This window comes from Penicillium verhagenii (assembly GCF_028828195.1).
Source record: "Penicillium verhagenii strain IBT 33310 chromosome Unknown utg000005l_segment0_segment0, whole genome shotgun sequence".
Classification (NCBI taxonomy): Eukaryota; Fungi; Ascomycota; class Eurotiomycetes; order Eurotiales; family Aspergillaceae; genus Penicillium; species Penicillium verhagenii.
In genome coordinates, this window is record NW_026643169.1 from 1,842,798 (window position 1) to 1,854,996 (window position 12,199).

Below are 12,199 nucleotides of genomic sequence, written 5' to 3' on the forward strand. Positions count from 1 at the left end.
AGCGAGAAGAACAGGTGTTTGTGTGTCATTCGGGGAACATTGTACATTAGCCATTTTAAGATCTAATCCCGGCGCATACGCCCTCCCCACTCAATCTACAAGATATGATACAACTCCTGAGCCATAAAAGTCATCTATCCCAGCGCCGTGAGACTAAAGAGCAAAAGAGATAGACAGAAAAGAGACAAAAGAAGGGGGGAGAAAGGAAAGGAAAGGAAAGAAAAACAAAGTGAATAATCAAGCGTTCGAATTGCAACTCGCTGGGAAATAAAAATGATCCGCCCTGATAACTGGTCAAAAGGAATTCATGAACATGAACATGAGACGATGACATAAAGCTATTCAAATCTCGTGGTCTTCGTCTCAAAAAGAAAAGGGAAAGGGTGTTGAATCTGATATGTCCTCACATGTCAATCATATCGTTGAATCGGAGGACACCGTTGGCTTTCATCGCACCATTGACCCCATCGGGCATGCGATAAGCCCATTCAGCCACGCCTACAGGGTTGGCAGCTGCCAAAGAGTCCCTGCGGTCAGGTTGACCTGCCTCGTCACAAGTATCAGCAACAAGAACGAGGCCAAGTTCTTTGATTGTCTCCACAAGGGCAGGGACAACGTTCTGTGGACAAGCAGAGTCAGCATACAAATCATTCTCATAACGGTGGAGCTGAAGAGCAAAATAGACATACAAGAAGACTTGACCGGCAAATCAGGCCCATAAAGTTGTTACTTTGAGCGATGCGTGCAGATTCCTTGATAGACATAGAGGTGCGCCCGCTGCTGTTGACGTCGGGAAGAATGTCCATGTTAAGAGTCAAGTCCCGAATTTGGCCCAAGTCGTTGCAAAGAAGAACGGGGTCTGAAGGAGTAGATAAGAAGGTTAGTGATCCGTGGGGGAGGGGTCTGGTTTTGACTAGACAAGAATGAAAAATCAAAGGGCTTACAATTAGGTTGCTTCCAGTTCAAAGCAGTACAGATATTGGGGTTGTAAGAAGTGAATACCACAGAACGCATAAAGTCGGGGTTCTTGTCGCGAGACACACGCGCATGGTGGAAGACGACAGTCAAAATGGCGTCAGCGAAGCTGTTGACATCAGCTAAAGAGGTCATCCCGAGAGATCTTTCCTCGGCGCTAGACGGATAAAGAACAGCAAGGTTGATATTCAACCCCATTGGCAATTCCTGCAGAACGTCTTGTAGAGACATGAACGACTCCGCCAAAAGACGATGAGCTTGTGGCATATCACCCAGTGCCTGGGTTTCTAAGAATTGGATAATGTGAGATCGGTTGACACCTCGTTCAACACCAATGGCCTGGAATTGCGCATATGTCAACTGACACACTGGGATTTCAATTCCATGGTGGTCGATGAGAAACTGGGGATAAAGCACCGGCACGCGATCTCGTGTCAGCTGCACGAATAGTTGGACATAGTCTCCTGACAAGCTAGAGCCTGTCACCAATCCGTTGTGCTCTGAGTCGATAGCACCAGTCGCCTTCCAGTAAGTCGCAAAGTGTGTGATTTCCAGAGGGTCACCATGGTACGGCTTGATGACCTGGAAGTTGAACTGTAGTTGACCAATGGCCCGAAGGCGAGGGTCAAAGAGGGGAAGGCAGCAGGAGCCTGTGCTAGATCTTTCGGCCCGGAAGGTCACCGGCAAGGCCACACTCTTTGCGATCACCTTGGAGCCAAAAGTGGGGAAGATCTCAAAGTCCACCGCGAAAGTGTCCAAGTTATCCACGTGGAAAGATATTGTGCGAGAGTCTTCTTGAATTGGAAGCATTATGGTACGGGGAATTAAGTCGGATAGCTTGGACGAGATAGTGAGCCGTGCGGCCGGATGGCGACCTGCCTGGTCAAAGATAATGGAGCCGGTATTCCCTTGATCAAACAGAAGCTGCACAAAGACATTTTTGTCCAGGAAGTTGTGGCCGTAGCGTCGTAGGGGAATGATAGGAGGTGGCAGAGAAAGGTCAGGGATACCATCGGCAATCTCCATCTCAACTGAGCTCCCCCGTCTTCCAATGTCTTCATCCATGTAGCTGGATTCCCGGAATTGAAACCCGTTCAAAATATCGAGAGGTCGCTGTGTAGGGGGATCAATCAAGGGTTGGGCCCAAAGATGTAGCATGCACTCAAGATGCCCTTCCCAAGCAGCGTAATACATGGCGGAAAGGCCCTTCTCATCTGCGACCTGCGCCTCCACACCGAGGTCGAGAAGTGTCCGTAGACACGGTACACAGCCCTCGCTTGCCGCGTGGAATAGCGGTGTCCATTGATACAATTTGTCCCTTTGATTCATATCGGCTCCGTGCTGCTTCAATAGAAGGAGCAGGTCCGGTGATTGTGACGCCCGAGCTACCATATGTTGCGGGTAGAGGCCCTCCGCATCTGGCAGCAGACGGGCCTTCCGTTCCAGAAGCATCTGCACAATAGGCAACGATCCGTGCTGACAGGCAAGATTCAAGGGGATGTGGTCCGAGTCTGATGCTGGATCGATGCGAGCATTGCTAATCAAGACCTGTTTCGCACACGCGAGCTGGCGTTTCACGATGCTGTGGATGAGAGGGGTGAAATTATCGTGGTCCATCATGTCAACTGTGTGCGGGCCTACTGCCAGCAGTTCGCGGACCATGTCTACACGACCGTGCATACAGGCGTAGTGGAGAGGAATTCGTCCATAGACATCTGATCGAGCAATATCTACCGATGCGGCAATTCCGGCCTTAAGGACAAAGTCTCGCCCAGAGATGGCGGCTTCGTGAAGGCAGTTGCGTTCGTTGATATCATCCTCGGCATGTACGTCCACCAATTTGCTCTCGAGAAGGAGAGCGAGCACATCATCGGGGAAGCCGTTGATCGCCGTCAGGAACGTCCGCGTGGCTCGATCTTGGGAATCAGGGAGTGACTCTAGCTTGCTCAACCACTCCCGCAAGTTCTGTAGATTCCCCTGTGAGGCAGATTGTAGGATTTGAAGGTCCAGCTCTTCTTCCTCAGTACCAAAACCAGGGGCTGTGCCACGGTCCGAGGGCCGTGACGTATCAAACTGTAGGTTCTCCCCCTCGGCCCATGCCTCCAACTCCAACCGGGCTGTAGTTGCTCGGTCCGATAGATCCCGAAGGACCTCGCGGTTGAAACAGGGTTGTACTTCGACTGCGCGCTGCAAGTAGAGCTCCTTCATTCGGGATTTAGATGTCTTATCCCACTTTTTCAAGATTTTGGACACGGCGGTCTCGTTGATCTCCACAAATTGCTGCAGTTTATTTAAGTCGCCATCGAATTGTTGGAAGCCCTCAAATAGTGCCATAAAGTTGGATGGGGCCTTGGAATTGGTGCTGGTCCGGGACTGGACCACGCGCTTCTTATCGACTAGGGTTTTAAGCCGCAGCGAAAACTAGTAATGCGATAAGTGAGTAATTCATATATACATGTGGAGGGAGTGCGATATTTGGGTAGTTACCTCGGACTCTTTTTGTAGGTAGAATGCATTGACTTTTTCAATTTCCCGCTCCTAGTTGGATCTGTAAGTCTCTGGTATTGTAAAGAAGGAAGCTTTCCGGAACTCACCAAGCGGAAGAAGAACACCTCTTTGTTCGCTCGCAGCGAGGCTTGCGGATCCAAAGTTCCATCTTGGGCAATTTCTTCGGGGGTCCTTTGAGCTGGAATTGTCGGTGTGGCACTCAGTTGCTTGATCAGCTATGAGGAGTATTAGCCGTGAGTCTCAAGCTACCGCATCGAGTGGACTGTAGAGGCGATCCCACCTTTTTCAATGCCTTATAATTGACGAAACTAGCCGCATATTCCGGGAGATCAAGCTGCCGGCGCTGAATCTGTTTGCCGAACTTCCTGCAGGAGGGTCAGGTCTCAGTTGCGCACTGAATGAGGCGGAGGGAGGGGGGGGAGGGGTTGGCCACTCACATCTTGACTGGCTCTCAGTTTGAGAGCGTCGGCTCACGGAGGTATAGATTGTGAAAACAGAACCGAGATGTTGACGAAGAGTTTGGAAAGGGAGGAAGAAATAGGAATGTTCTCAGAAGGGGGGGAAAAAAGGGCAGCTCTGGGGAGGGAAAATAAGGAGGAGGGGGAAGGGTTCTCAGAGACCCCAGACAAGAGGACCTCGAGTCGAGCGGGCAGGGGTGGGCGCAACAGCGCAACGAGTGGGGAAGATTACAGTGGGACAGGAGTACTCCGTAGTGTCACCAAGCGTATGACAGGAAGTGCGACAGATATGCCCCGTTTTGGCGCATGTATTCCATCAAGTGTAAAGGGACATCAAGTGCTAGGCGGGGGAAGTTTTTCGGGAGTCAATCCCTTCCAGTGTGGTACATTCCACGAGGTCTTGTAAAAGAGATGTCAGGTACTGACTCTGTAGTAAGTGCGGACTGGGCCAATCAATCCGAGTAGAGGCGCTTTCCCTCAATTTCCCTTCGATTTTCCCAAAAAAAGTGAAGGAACGAGGTTGAGGTTAAAGCTGGTGGGGGAGCTTAGACCGCCAATCACCGTGAACAGCGGGCGCACGTTTCGGGACGACAGGATATCAGTCCGGGATCCACAGTACATTGGAGGAACTTGATCTTTGTATGGATCTACAATACTAAAGTCATGTATCTTGCAAGTAGCGCAAAGCAACGCAAAACTGCTACTTATCTAAGTACATACTAACTAATCTAAGTACATACTAACTAATCTACATACAATAGATGCTAAGTTAAATAGTCAGTTATCTAGTGCTGTTTGGTAAGTTATATAGTCACTTGCAATACTGTTCTCAATACGCTATATTTGATTACTTCCGACCTATACACAGATGATTATCAGGCGACCCTATTTCGTTGGATTTTTTTTTTCTTCGAATATACTTGGAAAAGTACGGAAATAGAGAAACCTGAGCTCCCTGTCAGTACCCCATGGCTCTGATCTGATCTGAACAGCAGGGTACAATGTACATGGGGGGAGTGGGGGAGACATAGAGGCAGGACTCAAACAACAACGGGTATGGTAAGGAACCAGATGCGAGGGATATATCAAACAGATCAAAGAAGCCAATAAAAGAGGAAGTAAACGAGGCATGATGAACTAAAACAGGACACGGGTAACCCCCAAGCCGATTATGAGAACGGGGAAGTAAGAGGGTAAAGGGTCAATAAACACATGAAGGTAAAAAATGTCCACCACGCCGGGAACGACAAGGGCACCGGGCCAAGATTACAAAAGGGCCCATAAGACAAGGAATGGAATCGGCAGTGGTCAAGAAAAAAAAAAAGAGAAAAAGAAAAAGAAAAAGCGTGTGTGAGAGAGAGGGAGCGGAAAAAGGAAAGAAAAGATTGGATGAGGTCGGACAAAAACCCGAACTTTTGAAGAATAGGATGTTCAAGACAGTTGAAATATGGCAAGAAAAGATACTATCGAGGCATCTTAAAAGTTCTGAGCGATTCCGGCGTTCCCTTGTCGAGGGTAGACACCTGGATTCTCGATACGCGTGTTACGACGCGCTTGCACATCCCGAATCACAGGTTGGTAGGAATCATCACCATAGGCACCATGCCCAGGGATCTCTCCGTAGTAAGGGTTTTCCCCATAGTAGCTACCTGACGGGTGTACAGCAGACATGTGACTCTCTTCGGACGCCTCCGATCGGTTGCCAGCAGAGTAAGCAGACGACGCGTTCGAAGCTCCCCGGTGGATGTCTCCATTGCGGTTGTTGGCCGCCACGGGGGCAGCACCCAACACGCCAATTGGTTCAACAATCTCTCCCGAGTCCGGTCGAACTCCGTCTGAGTATTGCACGGTACCTTCACTGGGAGTAGCGTTATGGTGATACTGGCCACTGCCTTCGGACATGGCTAGTCCCATTCCGCTGGAGAGGTTAGTCGAGGCCTTCCGGCCGGCTGATGTGGTTCCCCATCCTCGGTATCCGGATGAGGTATCATCCTTGGGTGCCACGCTGCCAGCCATGCCCGGGAAGGTTGCGTCATTGTTCGGGTTGAAGCCATATTCTTCGACTTCCTTTCGACGTTCCTCCTCGGCCGCCTTCTTGGCCTTGCGCTTGCGCCAGAAGAAAATTGCGGCGAGAGCGATCAGTGCCACGGAGACCACGGGCACAACCACCGCTACCGCAATGGTGCCACTGGCGGAAAGGCCACCACTACCCGCAGCAGCTGCCCCTGTTGAGGTGGACAATGCGGCCGAGCTGGACGAGGCTGAGTTAAGTGTGGAGGTTGCGGTAGTCACGGCGCCATCGGTGGCAGTCGAAGTAATGTAGATGGTGGTCGCGTGTTGAGACTCTGAGCTAGTGGTGCTGTCAGTGGTAGGCTCACTCGTGGTGCTCGCGATGGTCGAACTGGTGGTGTCGGAAGTGGTCGTGGTCGGAGAAGCCGTTGTAGAAGTGGGGGCGGCTGAGGTGGTAGTCTCAGTCGAGGAGGTGCTTGTACTGGTGGTACTGGTATGCGTCTCACTGGTGGAGGTTGGGACACTAGACGTCGTAGCCTCAGTTGAGGTAGCGCTTGTAGATTCCGCCGTCGCACTAGCACTGGTGGCTGTCGTCTCCGCAGCGGTTGTCTCGGCGGTTGTCTCGGCGGCGCCCGCAACTGCACTCGCACTGGAGCCAGCATTTGAAGCCCGCTTTACTGCGGCCGACATGATGGTGGTAAGGTTGTATATCCCGATTGCAGCAATTGGATGGATTCAAGATATCAGGTTGTACGGGACGTCGGGAAGCCGATCGGGTTTCAAGTCGAACGTCTTACAACTTGTCCCGAATGTAAATGCGAGAGGAAATGCGCAGAACGAGTAAGTTCAAATGAAAATATCATAGATTAGCCGAATAACGAGTGACGGCGATTCAGGCGAAGACGCGTTTTTCAAAGCAAATCGGGGGTCGGTATCTTTGTAATTGGTGCAAAAGCGAATTGGCCTCAGGGGGGTTCAAGTGAGGCTTGGAAGCATGCGGATGATTTGGATAGCCAAAAAAAAAATGAGGGGGGGAAAAAAAAAAAGGAAAAGGAAGAAGAGAAGAGAAAAGGTTCCCCAAGTCACCGAATCTAGTCGGGAGCCATGAGATGGAAATTGTGTGGAAAAAGGGAAAAAACGGGGCAGTGAGGGAGGAGAGAAAGAAAGAGGGAAAGTGGAGATTGATGACTGCTCCCGGTCGAGATGGAACGGTATCCGCATTCCTAGTGGTATGGTTGTATTAATAGAAATAGTCGAAATAATCGAAATAATTCGAAATAATACATTCGTTTTTTTTTTCTAACTCTGGATTCATCTCTCTGCTTGCAGCATTTATTCTGACAATTTTACTCAAGGTTGCATTTATTAGCTGATTTCCTGTATTCTAGTATTATCTGTTTTTTTTTTCTCTCTTTTTTCTTTACCAGTTTTGTTTCTTGTTTCTGTTATTTTCTCCCCAAATGAGTGTATCCCTGGATCCGGACCATATGGGTTTTGTCTTTTCCCTTACTGATTTAGGGCCATGTTTATGTTTATGCCTCAATATGAACTGTGTATGATTTCATCTTACAGTACTTACTATACATAAATATCCAAATCCGAATGTTTGATTGGTTTGATTAGTTTGGCTCAACGGCTTCCAGGTTTTGTGGCTGCGATTTGATTCGAGGAGCCAAACATTGAACATCGAGGAACCAAAAAAAAACAATACAAATGTCTCGGATTTTTCTTGTCCATTCTTCACGATAACGCATTGCTATATACAAGATACATATATATAACCTTAAAATCTAGATCTGTGAGTTTTTGATCTGGACTTCGTTACAGGCCCAGATCTCAATTTCCTCTACATCCGGGACTTTAGCGTAACAAGAACCAAAAAGGGGAACGGGGGAATCTCCACTTGTGGCCCGACTTACGTCCTCGTCGAGTCGTGTCCAATCACTGTGGAGCCAACCACTGTGGACATCATTTTGATTCAAATGTTCATTTCTCACCTTGTCATCGAACACGGTATCGCTAGCCAGTGGACCAGTACTACCGAGATCCGCATTCATTAACTGGTTCTGAAAGACATGTTGACAACGGCAGTGACGACGCCCAATGATCTAGAATCCAGAATCCAGAACATGCAAATATTTCCAGTAAAACTCCATGAACTATCAAAACTAAAAAAGAAAAAAAAAACACCCTTGATTCAAAAAAAAATAATAATTTTTAACGTGGTCGATCGGAGTTTGGCCATTGTCCAGCTCGACCAAGTGAAATTGATTCCAATGCATATATACATGGCCAAGCAAAGGACATCGCCATATAAGATCAAAAATGAGCGCCGGAACAGTATGTATTTACGCCGGAGCAAAGACGTCCAAAAAGGTAGGAGACAGAAGTAAAATCTAGAAAAGGAGGGGGTGCAAATGCCATGAGACAGGCCCTCCGCTGCAGAGAGCACCGGGGCGCCATGTAGTATGTTTATAAGATAAAAAAATTGGCAGGTCATCACAAGTGTCCTGGTAATGAAAAAAAAAAATTGGAAAAAAAAGTTGGCCAAATGAAGAACACCAAAAAAACAACAAAGTCATGACAAGGGAGGACAGAACTTCTTCTTTTCTTCTAGGTTTATCTCGTCAAATCCATATCTGGACGCAGGCTAGTCATCATGTCATCCCTGGTGCCGACCATGTCAGTGGGCAGACGGCTGACTCGGTAGTTACCCAGGCGAATATTGTTCTGGTGGGTGTTAGAGATACCCGTCCGGTTGCTGCGAATACTACCCGCATCACTGCCACTGTCTGAGTTCTTGAATCGGGGCGGTGGCGCGAAATCCAAAGATGTGTAAGTGCCAGACTTGCGCAGGGCATGACTAGAGATAAAGGTCAGATAAGGGCCAGGAGCGTTTAGGAGAGATTATCAAGAAAAAGGCGGGATAAAGTAGAATCAAAAAAAAGAAAAAGAAAAGAAAAAGAAACAAGACTTACGCGCTGGGAATCACAGCAAGATCATCAAACGACGATATCAGAGGAGTGTGAGCACGGAGCGCAGGGCTGTAGGGTTGCATGCCACCAGTGGGTGTTTCGGGACGACCTGCTTGTTGATCTCGGAAGCTCTTACCCGGGGCAAAAGCCGCGGCAGTCAGGATGGCGTCGTCCTTCAACATATGAGGTGTGGGAAGAACTTGGAGCGGCGTCGGAATGGCTTGAAGAGCTGCGGGCGGTTTCGCCCGACGAGGACCTCTGGGGCCAGGATGTCCAGAGGCAGAGGAGAAAGCACGAGGTCCGGGTCCACCAAAGCCATTATTACCGGCAGAATTGGTCGCCATATGACGAGCAGCGCCCTGGAATCGGGGCGGAGCGCGAGGTGGAGGGGTCATGGCCCGGCGGCCTACTGGCTCAGCAAATGGAGCAGGGGGCGCCGCATCAAAGTAATCTCCGTTGGTGGGGTCGTAGACATAGCTGCCTTCATAAAATTCGGAGCCGTAGTCCTCGTAATAAGTAGTTTCTCGCTTGCTATCATCGAAATACTCCTTGTAGAAGGAGCGAATCCGGTTGGCACGCTGCTCCGGGTTGTCGGCTGGGTCCTCTGGGGGCAGTGGGCGTACACCGAGAGTCATCCGGCGGGTGTCACGGTGAGCGTCGTAGACAGGTTCCAGGCTTTGGGGTTCCTCGGGAAGCTCGGGGATTTTATTCGGTTCCTGCTGATGCTGATACTGATGATGTTCTGCCTCCACGGCACCGTGGATGTTCACCTCGGGGATCATGAGTTCTGACTTGCGGTGGTCATCGCCATAGTCACTACTGGTGATGTCGCTGGCGGGGAAAGAGATACGGGGGAGCTGCACAGCAGACGCTTGAGCAGGCTCGTGTTCATGGTGAGATGGCACCGAGTCAGACAGCGGGAAATTGGGACGATCCTCATCGAACATGTTCGAATCGTTGCCATGTGCATGGGCTGGGGTTTCAAAGTGGAGCTCTGATGCTGAACCGAAGTTGAACTGAGACTCGGGCAAATTGAACTGGGGTTCTGGCAAGTTGAATTGAGGTTCTGACACTGAAGGTGAAGCCGGTCGCTCATGGATATTGGAGTCAGCGTGAGGGCTTCCGACAGCCATGCCATGTGCCTGATCCCCATGCTGTACAGGGTAAGGGTTCATTCCCGGAATCGGTCTGGGGTAGTCCTGGTGTAGATGAGCGGGAGGTGGTGAGGTTGGCGCCTCTGAAGGACGGCGGTGCAGAGGTGGTGATGAGCGAGACATGCGCTGGGCGTTCCGGAGAAGGCCCGAGTTGGGCTCCTCTGAGGCTCCAAATCGAGTGGTCGATCCGGCCACACTAGACGCATCATCGCGACTTCTTGGATATGACCTGATGGACGCGTTGTCATTTGTGATAAACGTGGCGGGGCGGTATTTGTCATCGTCAATCGATCTCGAGATGGAATGTATGGAGTCTCGAGGGCTGTGGAGACCCGGGGGCATCAGATAAGGATAAACGTCAAGAGAAAGCCCCTTGCCGTGACTAGGTTCCATCATCTGCGGCATTCCACCGGGGCCTGGCTTGGTTCGACGAGGGTTCACATCATCCATGCCAAAATCTAGAGATTTATGTTTATCATTGGCATCCTCACGTAACAACTTTTTAACATGTCTTCGGTGAAGGATGATAAAGGCTATGATAGCACAAACAATAGGAACTCTAATGGTGAGACGAGTCATTAGTCTAAGAATCTCATATGCCACGCCGTGTCCACGAGGAATTGGAAGATTTCAAGGAAACCTACGCTGCACCGAGTACCACGGGTAAAACGGTCGTGTCCAAGTTGCTGGTGGCTTTTTCAGATGATGATGACGATGACGATGAAGTTGAGGTTGATGAGCTATCTCGGGCCACCAGAGTGGGCAAATCCACGCTCAGAGATGTCGTGGTCGGGACCAAGAGTGGAATTCGGAGGGAGGGTACCACCTCCCGTCGAACGGGGTGCCCCATCATCAGGTCGGTATGATGGTGAGGCGTGTTGGGGTAAAATCAAACGGGCTCCGCTTCCAGCACGTCGGCCAGTCGACACGCACACCCACGCAAATTCGGGAAGAAGTGAGTTTTTAAATCGAAGTCATTTAAATTCACCAAAATTGATATTCAAGATTCGAGATTTGTCGAAAGTCACAGGATCGGCAGGGCAAAAGCGATTCTTCGAGGGTTTTGAAGAGCAAAAGAGTGAACAGGACAACAGTCCTTGGGAACCAAAAAGAGTGGCGGCCAGCAGCAAAAAAAAAAAAAAAAGGGAATGAATGAGGGTCGGACGAGAATGAGAGAGAAAGAGAGAGAGCGAGAGATGAAGAAGGAAAAAGAGGAGAAGGGGCGAGACTCTGAAGTTCTGTGTGGCGTATCTTCCATACACCATACAATACGGGCTTCTTCGAATCTCCGCACTTTCCAAAATCATGTATTTTCCCCCTGGATCATAAGCATGAAACCCTAAGAAAAACCAAATTTGACATACACTTTAGATTGGTGTTGCTTCATGTGGCTTTTTTTTATCCTGATCTCTTACTTGCTATTCTCTTTTTTTTCTCTTTCTCTCTTTCTCTGTTGTTCTAACCGTTGTTTATTATTGTCTTGCTTTTCTGTCTCGCACCTGCAAGGCTTGCGACTCCCGATGGAGCCCCTAACGCGGGTGGGTGTCAGGTACCGACCAATCAAAGACAGCCCGCCCCTGAACCGGAGATGAAGCACCAAACATGAACCCGTTTACAAAGGTACCGTTCGGTATCATTTATACTGTAATATTCTACGGGTTCCATATCTGGTGGCTTCCTTTCTCTGATTGGACGATCCTTAAGCTTGAGAAATCTATTTCAGGTCCGGAGGAAGTTGTATATAGATACGGATACGGCCTACTGCAAAATCTCCCCTTTTAACTAGTACTTTTAGCGGTTGCACTATATTATCATTGAATCCACCTCATGTCTTGTTTCTATTAGCCCCAAAATCCATAAAGCCACATTTTCCCCCATAATCAAGGTTCGGTGGTCATACAATAATCATTATCGTTTTATCAGGGCAATCCATATCAATATACCCTAATCCCGAGAATCCGTCTTTGGAACCCGAACCCGACATTCTCTCCCTTCCCGCCCCGTTCCATGAGTTTGACAGAATATATAAGCTAGTATGTACATCATCCCGGATAATCCTCGGCCTTTTCTTCCCAATTGAATGAAATGCTCGCTACCGTATCAACATTTGAAAGTCACG

At 49.2% G+C, this 12,199-nt stretch overlaps 3 protein-coding genes across 3 annotated transcripts; all 3 read right to left on the minus strand.

Annotated features, from left to right (window-relative positions):
• Window positions 1-403: 403 nt before the first annotated feature.
• Window positions 404-4,258, minus strand: phoC (uncharacterized protein; the record flags this gene model as incomplete). Its single annotated transcript, XM_057163620.1, has 7 exons — window positions 404-619; window positions 690-859; window positions 945-3,396; window positions 3,463-3,513; window positions 3,570-3,698; window positions 3,764-3,848; window positions 4,203-4,258. The coding sequence occupies 7 exons, from the start codon at window positions 4,256-4,258 to the stop codon at window positions 404-406; spliced, it is 3,159 nt and encodes a 1,052-aa protein (XP_057022301.1).
• A 1,159-nt stretch (window positions 4,259-5,417) lies between these two features.
• On the minus strand, window positions 5,418-6,641 carry N7466_004224 (uncharacterized protein; the record flags this gene model as incomplete). Its single annotated transcript, XM_057163621.1, has 1 exon — window positions 5,418-6,641. One exon carries the CDS (start codon window positions 6,639-6,641, stop codon window positions 5,418-5,420), a length of 1,224 nt encoding a protein of 407 aa, XP_057022302.1.
• A 1,929-nt stretch (window positions 6,642-8,570) lies between these two features.
• On the minus strand, window positions 8,571-10,933 carry N7466_004225 (uncharacterized protein; the record flags this gene model as incomplete). Its single annotated transcript, XM_057163622.1, has 3 exons — window positions 8,571-8,814; window positions 8,930-10,639; window positions 10,725-10,933. 3 exons carry the CDS (start codon window positions 10,931-10,933, stop codon window positions 8,571-8,573), a joined length of 2,163 nt encoding a protein of 720 aa, XP_057022303.1.
• Between the last annotated feature and the right edge of the window lie 1,266 nt (window positions 10,934-12,199).